The sequence below is a fragment of the Caenorhabditis briggsae genome (genome assembly GCF_000004555.2).
Source record: "Caenorhabditis briggsae complete genome, chrIV, whole genome shotgun sequence".
NCBI classification, from domain to species: Eukaryota; Metazoa; Nematoda; class Chromadorea; order Rhabditida; family Rhabditidae; genus Caenorhabditis; species Caenorhabditis briggsae.
The window spans coordinates 15,640,294-15,652,089 of NC_013487.2; the positions used below are offsets into that span (position 1 = coordinate 15,640,294).

An 11,796-nucleotide genomic window follows, 5' to 3' on the forward strand; every position below is an offset into this window, starting at 1 on the left:
TTGCATGCCTGCAGGTCGACTCTAGAGGATCCCCCCCAGACTGACCATTCCTATTGACCTTATGGCCTTAATAGGAAATCAATCTTGGTTTCTCTGCCATTTTAAACTTAAAACTGGGGGGTTTTCAAGCTTTTCTCAGTCATTTTAAGCTCAAAATACTCACTGAACCTGTGCTACTACGATACATATTTACTCAATCCCTCCTCTCTTTGTGCCATTCTCTATGTTAGTTTAACCTCTTGTCATTTTTCGACAGTTTTTTTTGTTCTATTTGAGATTTATGTTCGCACCTCAGAATTGATGAAAAAGTTCCCAGAAGAGAATCGGGAAGATTCTGGAAGCTTTATGATGATTTTCAATTATAAAAGTTGATAGATATTTGTTTGATCTCGCCTCCTGATGATTTGTTTCCGTTTCATTTCCGACACATTTCTCAGTCTCTGCTTCTCTGCGCCTCTCTCTCTCTCTCTCTCTCTCTCTCTCTCTTTTTTCGTTTGCCAAATAAACGTATCTATATAGAGAAAAAGAAAGCAGAAGAGAATGGGGGTGATGGATTTATGGACATTTTCCTCTAGGAGAAAATGCCATTTTTCGGCTGAAATTGGTCCAAAAAAGTCTGAAAATTGACTTAAAATGACCCGAAGTAGTCTACAATTCGTTTAAATCGATCTGAAATTGCGTTTTTTGGTTGAAATTTGATTTTTTTCATTGAAACAGGCTAATTTTGATCATTTTGAGCGCAAAATGACAAAATTTTAGCTCCGATTTACCCGCTCACACCCTCTAATAAAATGGCACCCCCCCCCCTTTAAACCTCTGAAAAAGCTCATAGCGCTTTGCTGAAAAATAGTCTGGCTGCTCTTTTCCAGCCATGACTCCAATGATGGACCCGTCGACATCGTTGGCCAACTACACATACGGCCATCTGGCTGAGCTGTGTCGAAATCAAACAGAAGACATCACATCCACTGCAATCACACATGTCGGAGGAGGCGTCAATTCACACGATAGGCCGTCAGCCATCTATGGTAAAAGGCTTTGGAATTTTGGGAATTTTAGCGCCAAAAATTAGAAAATTGGCTCGAAAATCAGTAAAAATCGCCCAAAATCGATCTGAAAATTGGCTGAAATCGATCTGAAAATTGATTTTCAGCGATTTTTGAACGATTTCAGCCAATTTTCCGACCATTTCGGGGTAATTTCGAGTGATCTTTCAGCGATTTTAACACATTTTTGAGCGATTTTGACCGGTTTTCACCGAAAAATATCGCTCAAATTGAACATGGACCATTTTACACGCATTTTGTTCCGGTTTTTTGGACCTCTGTGAATATTTTTCATCAATTTTAGCGTATTTTCGACCTATTTCCAACTAATTTAGGCACTTTTTATAGATTTTGAGTCAACGACAAGCCAAGTCGAATTCAAGTCTTTTCAGTTTAAATTCGAGCCAATTTCCAACAGCTTACTGTATTTCTTCTAATAGACGTCCACCCAAATCGTCGACTTTAAGCTCAATTATCTCAGCTCTTTCAAAAGATATCAAAAAGTGATAAACTGATAAAATGTTTATCACCTTATCAGCAACATTTTATCAGTTGACCACTTTTTAATATATTTTACAGTAACCGAGATAATTGAGCTCAAAGTTGACGTAAGCTGATGGAAATTGACTCGAATTTAAACTGAAAAGACTTGAATTCGACTTGGCTTGTCGTTGACTCAAAATCTATGAAAAGTGCCTAAATTAGTTGAAAATAGGTCGAAAATACGCTGAAATTGATGAAAAATATGCACAGAGGTCCAAAAAACCGGAACAAAATGCGTGCAAAATGGTCCATGTTCAATTTGAGCGATATTTTTCGATGAAAACCGGTCAAAATCGCTCAAAAATGTGTTAAAATCGCTAGAAAATCACTCGAAATAACCCCAAAATGGTCGGAAAATTGGCTGAAATCGTTCAAAAATCGCTGAAAATCAATTTTCAGATCGATTTCAGCCAATTTTCAGATCGATTTTGGGTGATTTTCTAGCGATTTTAACACATTTTTGAGTGATAATTGGGCGAATATTGATCTAAAATCGCTAAAAAATGACCTTAAATCGCTCAAAATCACCCAAAATTAGGCTGAAATCTGCAAATTACCCCCTAATTGCAGTCTGGGGCATCGGTCTACTGTTCGTCACCCTTATCAATATGTGTGCAGTCGTTGGAATCGGTGTAATGCGATATCTCACGAAGAATACATATAATCAGGTGAGAAAGATTACTGTAATCACCCTTCGAGCCCAATTATCTCGCTTCCTGTAAGAGATATCAAAAAGTGATAAACTGATAAAATGTTTATCACCTTATCAGCTACATTTTGTCAGTTGACCACTTTTTGCTATCTGTTACAGTAACCGAGATAATTGAGAGGGCTCCTTCTATTACAGGTGTTTTTCTTTCAGATAATCACACTATTCGTCGGTTTGGGTGTCGGCTCACTGTCCGGATCGAGTTTCTATCATTTGCTCCCTCAGGTAAGGGTTTTTATTGGAAAAATCGCATTTTCCGTATAAAAAATGGTCAAAACCATCATTTCTAGTCCCGAAAATCACAATTTTGATGTAAAAAATGGTCCAAAACTAGAATTTTCAGCCGAAAATCCGAATTTCAGAGCTTAAAATGCTCGAAAATCACCATTTTCAGTTCAAATCTCGAACTGCAAAGCCCTCCGTGTTCAGTGGAGCGCGTTTGCTAGACAACTGTGTTTTCTACACTGATTTTTACCCGAATTTTGCGCGTTTTCCACTGAAAATGCCTGAAAATGGCAATTTCTAGGCTTTAAAAGCTAGAAAATTGCTCTAAAAACAGATTTTTCGAGCTCAAAAACCGCCAAAAATGGTGTTTTTTGTGGCGATTTCTATGCGTAAACGGTATACGCGCTCCACTGGACACACGAGATTTTGCAGTTCGGAATGGCGATTTTAGCTTAAAAATGTCGTTAAAAGCGCAATTTTCACTAAAAGTTCTTCAAAAAATTGTCATTTTAGTTAGAAAATTGCTCTGAACACAGATTTTTGGACTCGAAATGCTCATTTTAGCTGGAAAATACCCCCCAAAATACCAATTTTCCAGGCTCATCCGGCTCTAATGGACGAAGTGGACGAGAACGGCAAGCCAACGCATTCCTATCTCCATATGGCACACATCTCGATTCTCGGAGTATACGCATTCTTCTTCTGTGATAAACTGATTAAAATCATTCTCGAGATTCGAAAAGTGAGATTTCTAAACCAAAAAAGTGTTTTAAAATGATCCTAAAATCGAAAAGCGAGCTTTTTTTTCAGAAAAATTAGAGCTGAAAATCTCGAAAAACGAGCTTTTTTGGTCAAAAAATGAACAATTTCAGCCGAAATTGAGCTGAAAAACTCAATTTTTGAGCTCAAAATGGTCAGAAAACTGGAGTTTTAGCAATTTTAGGCCTAAAATTCTAGTAAAATTGATTCCAAAACGACCGAAAACTATAATTTCTGTCAATCTGATGTTGAAAAATCTGAAAAAATGCGGAATTTTTGAATCCGAAAATGTTGAAAAATTGAAAAATTTGAGAATTTTTTAGTATGAAAATCTGAAAATGCCGAATTTTAAAGCAATTTTTGAAGTTTTTCAGCCAAAAAAATGGATTTTTTCCAGATTTTTTGCTCAATTTCAGCTCAAAAATACCAATTTTTGAATCTAAAATTCTGAAAATTCCAGAAGAACCAACACATCCACCATCGTCGTCTATCGATTGAGAATCCAGGAATCATGAATACGGAGAGAAGTGATTCCGCTATGGTCACCGATGCCGGTGATAAGGAGCTGCTGAGAAGTGTTCTCAAAAAGGTTTCTTGGCGGATTTCGAGCTGAAAATCAAGAAAATATACCGTGTAAAACCTGTATTAGAAGGGCCCTTCTAATAGAGGGAGCACTTCAATTTTCTTGTGAGGTCCCAAGAGGGGGGGCCCTTCTAATACAGGTTTTACACGGTATGTGAAATGAGTCAGTTTGTACTGAAAAGCACAAAAAAATCAAGAAAAATCAACGGAAGGCTAGATTCTTCGGCTTAAAAATCATGATTTTTCTAAACGAAAGTTAGTCGAGAATCCGTGAAAAGTTGGCTGAAAATGGGCCAAACTGAGCGGAGAATAGTCGAAAAAACACCGAAAAATGATGAAAAATCAATCATTTTAGGGTTATGAGAGAGATGTTTAAGCGATTTTTGAAGCTAAAACAGAGTTGAGAATCGTGAAAAATCACTGATTTAAAGCCAGGAATCTGTCCGAGAATCTGCTGAAAATTTGACTGAAATTGAGCTTTTTGCGGCTAAAAATCATGGAAAAATAGCGTCGAAAAACTGCAAATTTGCGCACAAAAATGAGAAAAAATGAGCGATTTTCGAGCTCGAAAAGTGATCGAAAATCGCTCAAAAAATCATAAAAAATTCCAATGGAAAATGAGAGTTTTGCGGCTGAAAACGGCTGAAAACCGCTATTTTTTAATGCTAAAAATAATCTGAAAATGAGAATTTTCGAGCCAAAAAAATGAAAATTTTTTGCCGATTTTCAGCTATAAATCTATCTGAAATTTGGCTGAAAATTTTAAAATTCGAAAAACACCCCCTCAAAAAAACCTGAAATTAGCTCAATTTTGAGCCTAAAAATCATTGAAAAATGAGCAATTTTTGGTGGATTTTCAGCTAGAAAGCTCTGAAAATCGGCTGAAAATCCTCTGAAAAAAATTCTGAAAAATTCAAAGGGTTTTCAGCTCAAAACTGTCCAAAAAAATGGATAAAATGACAGAATTCGATTCTAGAAATGTCTGAAAATCAGCCAAAAATGGCTGAAAATGCTTGAATTTTTCAGCTAAAAATCAATTTTTAGAGCTGAAAATAGCTGGAAATCAATCTGCAAATAGCCATTTTAAGTTGAAAAGTGTCTGAAATTAGCGATTTTCAGACGATTTTCAGCTAGAAAGAAGTCTGAAAATCCTCTAAAATTATAAAAAATTCAAATTTCCCGCCAAATCTCTCTTTTCAAAAAATTCAACATTTTTGCAGGGAATGATGAGTCGTGCGGATGTCGATGAGACCGAAATGATGACACTAGCTGATAAGTCTGGAAAATCGATGGGTGATCAGGTAAATCGATTTTTGGGTTTTTTTTGTAGTTTGTAGTCTGTTGAAAAGTGTCTGAAAATCGTTTGAAAGTGGCTAAAATGACTTAAAATAAACTAAAAATCGATATTTCTGGCTGAAAATCGTCTGAAAATGACTAAAAAAGAGCTAAACATCACTATTAAAAAAAATTGATTTTCGTTAGCTAGAAATTACTAAAAATCACTAAAAAAGGCTCAGAAATCGGTAATTTTGCCTGAAAAATGTCTGAAAATCGCCAAAAAAATCGGTATTTTCGGCTGAAAATTGATTTTTTCGACTAAAAAATCACTTAAATCACTTAAAAAATCGACATTTCTAGCTGAAAATTGTCTGAAAATCGCCTGAAAATCGCCTTTTTTTTGGCTGAAAATTGTCTGAAAGTCACTAAAATCTCACTAAAAATCAATTATTTTTCCTCGGTTGCTTTTGGTGTAGTTTGTAGTCTTTTTGTAGTCTGCTCTGCCACGTGTGTGATGATGTGTCTCATTCTACAGTAATCCTCTCTAATAGAAGCTTCTAGAAACTGAATACATCATCACACATGCTATCGGCACGAAAAGCCATCACTAGAGTGATTTGCACGTTTCGCGGGCAGCGATCGGCCGGACAGGTAATTAAGGATGAGCAATCATCGAATTAATAGCCAAAAAATCTGGAAAATTTCAGAAAAATTGGCTGAAAATGACAATTTTTCGAAAAAGCTGAAACAACATCCGCTGAAAATGAGAATTCTAGACTCCGCCTACTTTTAGGACCCCAAATTTGAATTCGGCACGTTGAGAGCTTCAAAATGAGCTCCATATCGACTAGGCTCCTCCCACTTTGAGATTTCCAGCTGGAGACGCGACGACGCACCCGAAAAATGATAGTGTGCGGAGCCTGGGCAATATGGGGCTCATTTTGAAGCGCAGAGCATTCTTAGAATGATGGTGGGAATGAAAAATCAAAATATTGGAAATTTTCAGATTTTCAGCCAAAAAATATGAAAATCAAGAAAAAAAAATTTTTTTTTTGAATTTTTGCTTTTTTTTCGAAAATTTAGGGATTCTGCAGATTTCCACCAAATTGGAAATCGAAAATTCTTCAAAAGGAGTCCAAACTCGACTAGGCTCCGCCCACTTTAAGCCACACCCACTTTGAAACGGTACCCCTTAAAGTGGGCGGAGCCTAGACATGTGGGTACGCATTTAAACCCATTTTTGACGCCAAATTCGAATTTAGCACGTTCTGGGCTTCAAAATAAGCCCCATATCGACTAGGCTCCGCCCATTTCGAAATTTCACCTAGACACGCGACGCACCACCGCGACGCACCACCGCGACGCGCCGCTAAAAAACAAAGTGGGCGGAGTCTAGGCGATATGGGGCTCATTTTGAAGCTCTTGGCGAGGCAAATAACAATATTACAATGTTTTTTTTTAAAATTTCACAGTTTCAGCCAGAAAAAGCTCAAAAATTCTGAAAATCAAGAAAAAAATTTTTTTTTGGAATTTTTGCTTTTTTTTTCGAAAATTGAGGGATTGTGAAAATTTTCATTAAATTTGAAATCAAAATTGCTTCAAAATGAGCCCAAACTCGACTGGGCTCCGCCCACTTTAAGGGGTACAGGTGGGCGTGGCTAAAAATGGGCGGAGCCTAGTGGTGTTGGGGCTCATTTTGAAGCGTAGAGCATTTTAAAAACGATGATAAGATAGGAAAAGGAATTTGGAGTCATTTTGAGGGCAAAATTTGACTGAAAAGGCAAAAATCTCGATTTTTCAGGCCCACGGAATCTGTGTCCACGATCATTCCATCGAATTTCGAGCTGGCGACTCGGCGATCGCCGCGGTGGCCTGGATGATCGTATTCGGTGATGGATTGCACAATTTCATCGATGGCATCTCGATTGGCGCCGCTTTCGCCGAATCAATCCATTCTGGATTGTCGATTTCGTTGGCGGTGCTTTGTGAGGAATTCCCACATGAATTGGGTAAGAAATTTTGATTTAAAATGACCCCAGAGAGCTACAGTACCCTTCAAAACTGGGAAATTTGCGAGAAAATCCCGAGAGTTCCAGAAAAATCGGTAGAAAATGACGATTTTGAAAATGAGCTGAAAAAGTCTGAAAAAAAATCTGCTCCAAATTAAGAATCCTAGGCTCCACCCACTTTTGGGACCCCAAAATTTGAATACGGCACGTTGAGAGCTTCAAAATGAGCCCCATATCGACTAGGCTCCGCCCACTTTGAACTTTCAGCTAGACACGCGACGCACGACCGCGACGCACCCGAAAAATGAAAGTGTGCGGGGTCTAGGCAATATGGGGCTCATTTTGAAGCATTTTTATGTCAACTGTCATCAAAAATGCTAAAAAACAAGCCCAAACTCGACTAGGCCCCGCCCACTTTCAGGGGGACTCATAAAAGTGGGCGTGGCCTATCAGTGGGCGGAGCCTACGCGTGTTTGGGCTCATTTTGAAGCTCTCAGCATGGCAAATAAGAATACTACGTAATATTCAGAAAATTTTCATGATTTTCCAGATTTTCAGCCAAAAAAGGGGCGTGGCGTAAAATTTCTGGGCCAAAAAAGTTTTTTGGCCTAAAATACCCCAATTTTCGATTTTTCAGGTGACGTGGCAATACTGGTGGCATCTGGAATGTCTCTGAAACAAGCGCTCGTCTATAATCTCTTATCAGCTATCACCTGCTACGTTGGATTCTTCATTGGCGTCGGAATCGGAGAGCTCGGACCGGATACATCGAAATATGCGTTTGGATTGGCTGGTGGCATGTTTTTGTACATCTCGTTGGCGTGTATGGTGAGGATAACGATTGCTCAGCTTTAAAATTCCAGAAAATTTGAGCCATTTTCAGCCAAATTGAGCTGGAAACGGTTGGAAATGATTTGTTTTTCCTTATTTTTAAGTCTCGAAAGGATCTGAATGCATTTCTGACCGCTTTTATTGAATTTGGCTTGAAAAATGCTTCAAAATGAGCCCCATTTTACCTAGGCTCCGCCCACTTTCATGTTTCCCGCGCGTCGCGGTCGTGCGTCGCGTGTCTCGGCGAAATCTCAAAGTGGGCGTAGCCTAGGCAATATGGGGCTCATTTTGAAGCTCTCAGCGAGATAAATAAGAATACTATAGAATTTTCTAAAAATTTTCCAGATTTTCAGCAAAAAAAAAGGAAAATTTTGAGTTCCAGAAAATTTTCAAAAAAAATTTTTTGGAATTTTTCTTTTTTCCTGGACAATTCAAGAATTGTCGATATTTCCATTGCGTTTGAAATCAAACATGCTTCAAAATGAGCCGAAACTTGACTAGATAGGCCCCGCCCACTTTAGGCCACGCCCACTTTCAAAGCATCCTTTCAAAGTGGACGGAGCCTAGTCGAATTACTGCTCATTTTGAAACTAAAATGTAAAAAATCAGCATTTTAATAATTTCCAACAAATTTGGCTTCAAAAACTGCGCTAAAATTCGATTGGGCGCCGCCCACTTTTAAGCCACGCCCCTTTTGAGGATCCCCGTTAAAGTGGGCGGAGCCTAGTCGAGTTTGGGCTCATTTTGGAGCAAAAAATGTTCTAAATATGAATTTGAGATTGTTTTAGCTCTGAAAATTGTCTGGAACAAATTTTTTTTGACTGAAATTGAGGTTTTTAGAAAAAAATTTTCCAAACAAAAAATTTTTTTTTTTTTTTTTTTTCAAAAATCGACATTTCTAAAATTTCCAGATGCCAGAAATGAAGAAAGCGATGGAAGAAGCGCTGAACGTCTCTCTCCGCCACGGAATCTACGTTCTCTTCCTTCAGACCGTCGGCCTGTTCTCTGGACTCAGTTTGATGTATATCATGGCGAGATACGGCGAATCAATCACAATTCCCTCTTAAAATATCGATTTTTGAGCGTTTTTGACCCCAAAATCGTCTTTTTTGGTCCCGAAAACCTCTAAAATCGATTTTCCCGTAGTTAATTACCCCTAATTGCATAATTGCACCTCCCCACCCTCTAATTACCTTAATTATCTCAAAAAATAGGCGAGTTTTTATTGATTTATCGATTTTCTGACCCCCAATCCATAGAAAAAACGCGTAAAACTGACTTTTTATTGATTTTTAACCACAAAAATAGGCTCCGCCCCCTTTTTGGCCCCAAAATTTGAATTTTTTCAAATTTGGCGCCAAATTTTTCAACTTTTTCTCTAATTTTTTTGCTCTAGAGCTTTCCAATTCGCCCATCCCATCGTAGGCCACGCCCCCTTTTAGGCTCCGCCCCCTTTTCCCCACCCGATTATCGATCTGTTCCATTTCATAATTCATTTTTTCCTTTTTTCGTCCCCGTTTTTTGTTATTTTGATTAATATTAACCAGAAATTCACGAATAAAGTGCAAATGTGCTCCATGGAGACTTTTTTTTGAATTTTTGAAATTTTGGCTTGGCGCGAAATTTGAATTCTTCAGAAAAATTCCGCTTTTTTTGAAGCTTTTTTAGCTTTAATTGCATGATTTTTAGCTATTTTCAAGCTGAGCATATAGGAGATTTGCATTGGAGCGAGTTTGCATAGTTTTGAAAATTTTGGTTTGGCGCGAAATTTGAATTTTTTGAAAATTTTCAAAAAAAATTTTTTTCATATTTATTTTTTACTCGGCTTGCTCAGAGCTTCGAAATGAGCCCCGTATTGCCTAGGCTCCGCCCACTTTGGTTTTATAGGCGCGTCGCGTTCGTGCGTCGCGTGTTCAATGGGAAAACTCAAAGTGGGCGGAGCCTAGTCGTGTTTGGGCTCATTTTGAAGCTAACAATACGCTGAAAACCATAGAAAACACAACGACCTAAAAATTTGAGAAAAAATTAGAAAATAATTCAAGAAAATAAAAAATATGACTTTTTTGGAATTTTTCCTTTTTTTTAAATATTTTCTCGACAATTTAGGAATCGAGAGTATTTTTATTGAATTCGGCTCGAAAAAAGCTTCAAAATGAGCCCCATATTGCCTAGACTCCGCTCACTTTGATTTTTCAGACGCGTCGCGGTCGTGCGTCGCGTATCTCGGCGAAACTTCAAAATGGGCGGAGCCTAGTCGTGTTCAGGCTCATTTTGAAGCGTCTTTGAATTCCAACTTGTTGGAAGTATTCGAAATTCCTAATTTTCAGAAAAAGTAAGATTTTCAGCGCGAAGTTTGAATTTTTCAGATTTTTTGAGAAAAAATTTCAAAAAAAATTTGATTTTTCTCCAATTTTGACAGTTTTAAACCAATTTAAAGAAAATTGTCTATAGAGCGCACTTTATTTTCATTTTTTATGACGACAGATGAGAAAAAGGGCGTGAATAATGCCGGGAATGTAGAAGAGACAGGTGAGCAGCACGTTGAAGAGCAGCTGGAGCCCACAACCATCGGTGAGAAGCACGGAAATTGGCTGAAAATCCGAATTTAGATTTTTTCAGCAAAAAAATTCCAGAAAATGTGAGCCAAATTGATCCAAAATTGGTTGAAAATGGTTGGAAATTGTCTGTCGCCAAAAGTTTAGTTTTCCGGTTTTTTGATTTTTAAAGTTCCTAAACGCATTTTTAACTGTTTTTATTGAGATTGGGACGTTAAGAGCTTCAAAATGAGCCCAACCACGATTAAGCTCCGCCCACTTTCATTTTTCAGACGCGTCGCGGTCGTGCGTTGCGTATCGATGGGAATTTTCAAAGTGGGCGGAGCCTAGGCAATACGGGGCTCATTTTGAAACATTTTCAAATTCCCGTTTCATGAAAACACTCAAAAACTTAGTTTTTAGGTAATACAGTAAAAAAAATTCCATAAAACATTTTTTGGGAATTTGATATAGTTTTTTCAGCTTTTCTGGCTGAAAATTGAAAATTTTTTGAACACCTTTGCGTTCTACTTATTTGCTTTGATGAGAGCTTCAAAATAAGCCCAAACACGACTAGGCTCCGCTCACTTTAGATTTCCTGGCGCGTCGCGGTCGTGCGTCGCGTGTTCATGAGGAAAATTCAAAATGCGCGGACCCTAGGCAATATGGGGTTCATTTTGAAGCTCTCAACGTGCTGAATTCAAAGTTTTGATGAAATTCAAGCTGAAAAACTGTGGAAATCGTCTGGAATTTTTTATTTTGGCTGAAAATGGTTTTTTGGCTGAAATTTTTCGAAAAAAAAATTTTAATTTTCGAATTTTGAAATCTGGACACACATACAACAGTACTTACCGGAAACAAGAAGGCAAAGATGATTTCGATGAGCCAGCACATTTTCAGAAATTTCTAGAAAAAAATTATTTTTGACTAAAAATAAGTGGCTAGATTAGCTTGTTTTCGCCGGAAAAAAAACTTAATCGAATTTTCTGGAAAAAATTTTCACCTGCATTTGGCAGATTTGTTGTTTTCATGCTCAAACACAAACTCATATGACACTGATCTATTGATTTTTTAAAAAAGCAGGTGAAAATTTTCTTTAAACTGAAATTTTTTGAATTTCATCAAGAAAATCGAATTCAGCACGTTGAGAGCTTCAAAATGAGCTCAAACACGACTAGTCTCCGCCCATTTTGAAAAGTTCTGTTAGACACGCGACGCACGACCGCGACGCGTCTGAAAAATTAAAGTGGACGGAGCCTATTCGTGTTTGGGCTCATTTT

At 37.8% G+C, this 11,796-nt stretch overlaps 1 protein-coding gene across 1 annotated transcript; it reads left to right on the forward strand.

Annotated features, from left to right (window-relative positions):
* Positions 1–871: 871 nt before the first annotated feature.
* On the forward strand, positions 872–9,049 carry CBG13990 (the record flags this gene model as incomplete). The annotated part of the gene is made up of 9 exons (XM_002634820.2): positions 872–1,028; positions 2,160–2,287; positions 2,452–2,523; positions 3,122–3,265; positions 3,743–3,871; positions 5,085–5,165; positions 6,944–7,151; positions 7,789–7,979; positions 8,894–9,049. The coding sequence occupies 9 exons, from the start codon at positions 872–874 to the stop codon at positions 9,047–9,049; spliced, it is 1,266 nt and encodes a 421-aa protein (XP_002634866.2).
* Positions 9,050–11,796: the final 2,747 nt, after the last annotated feature.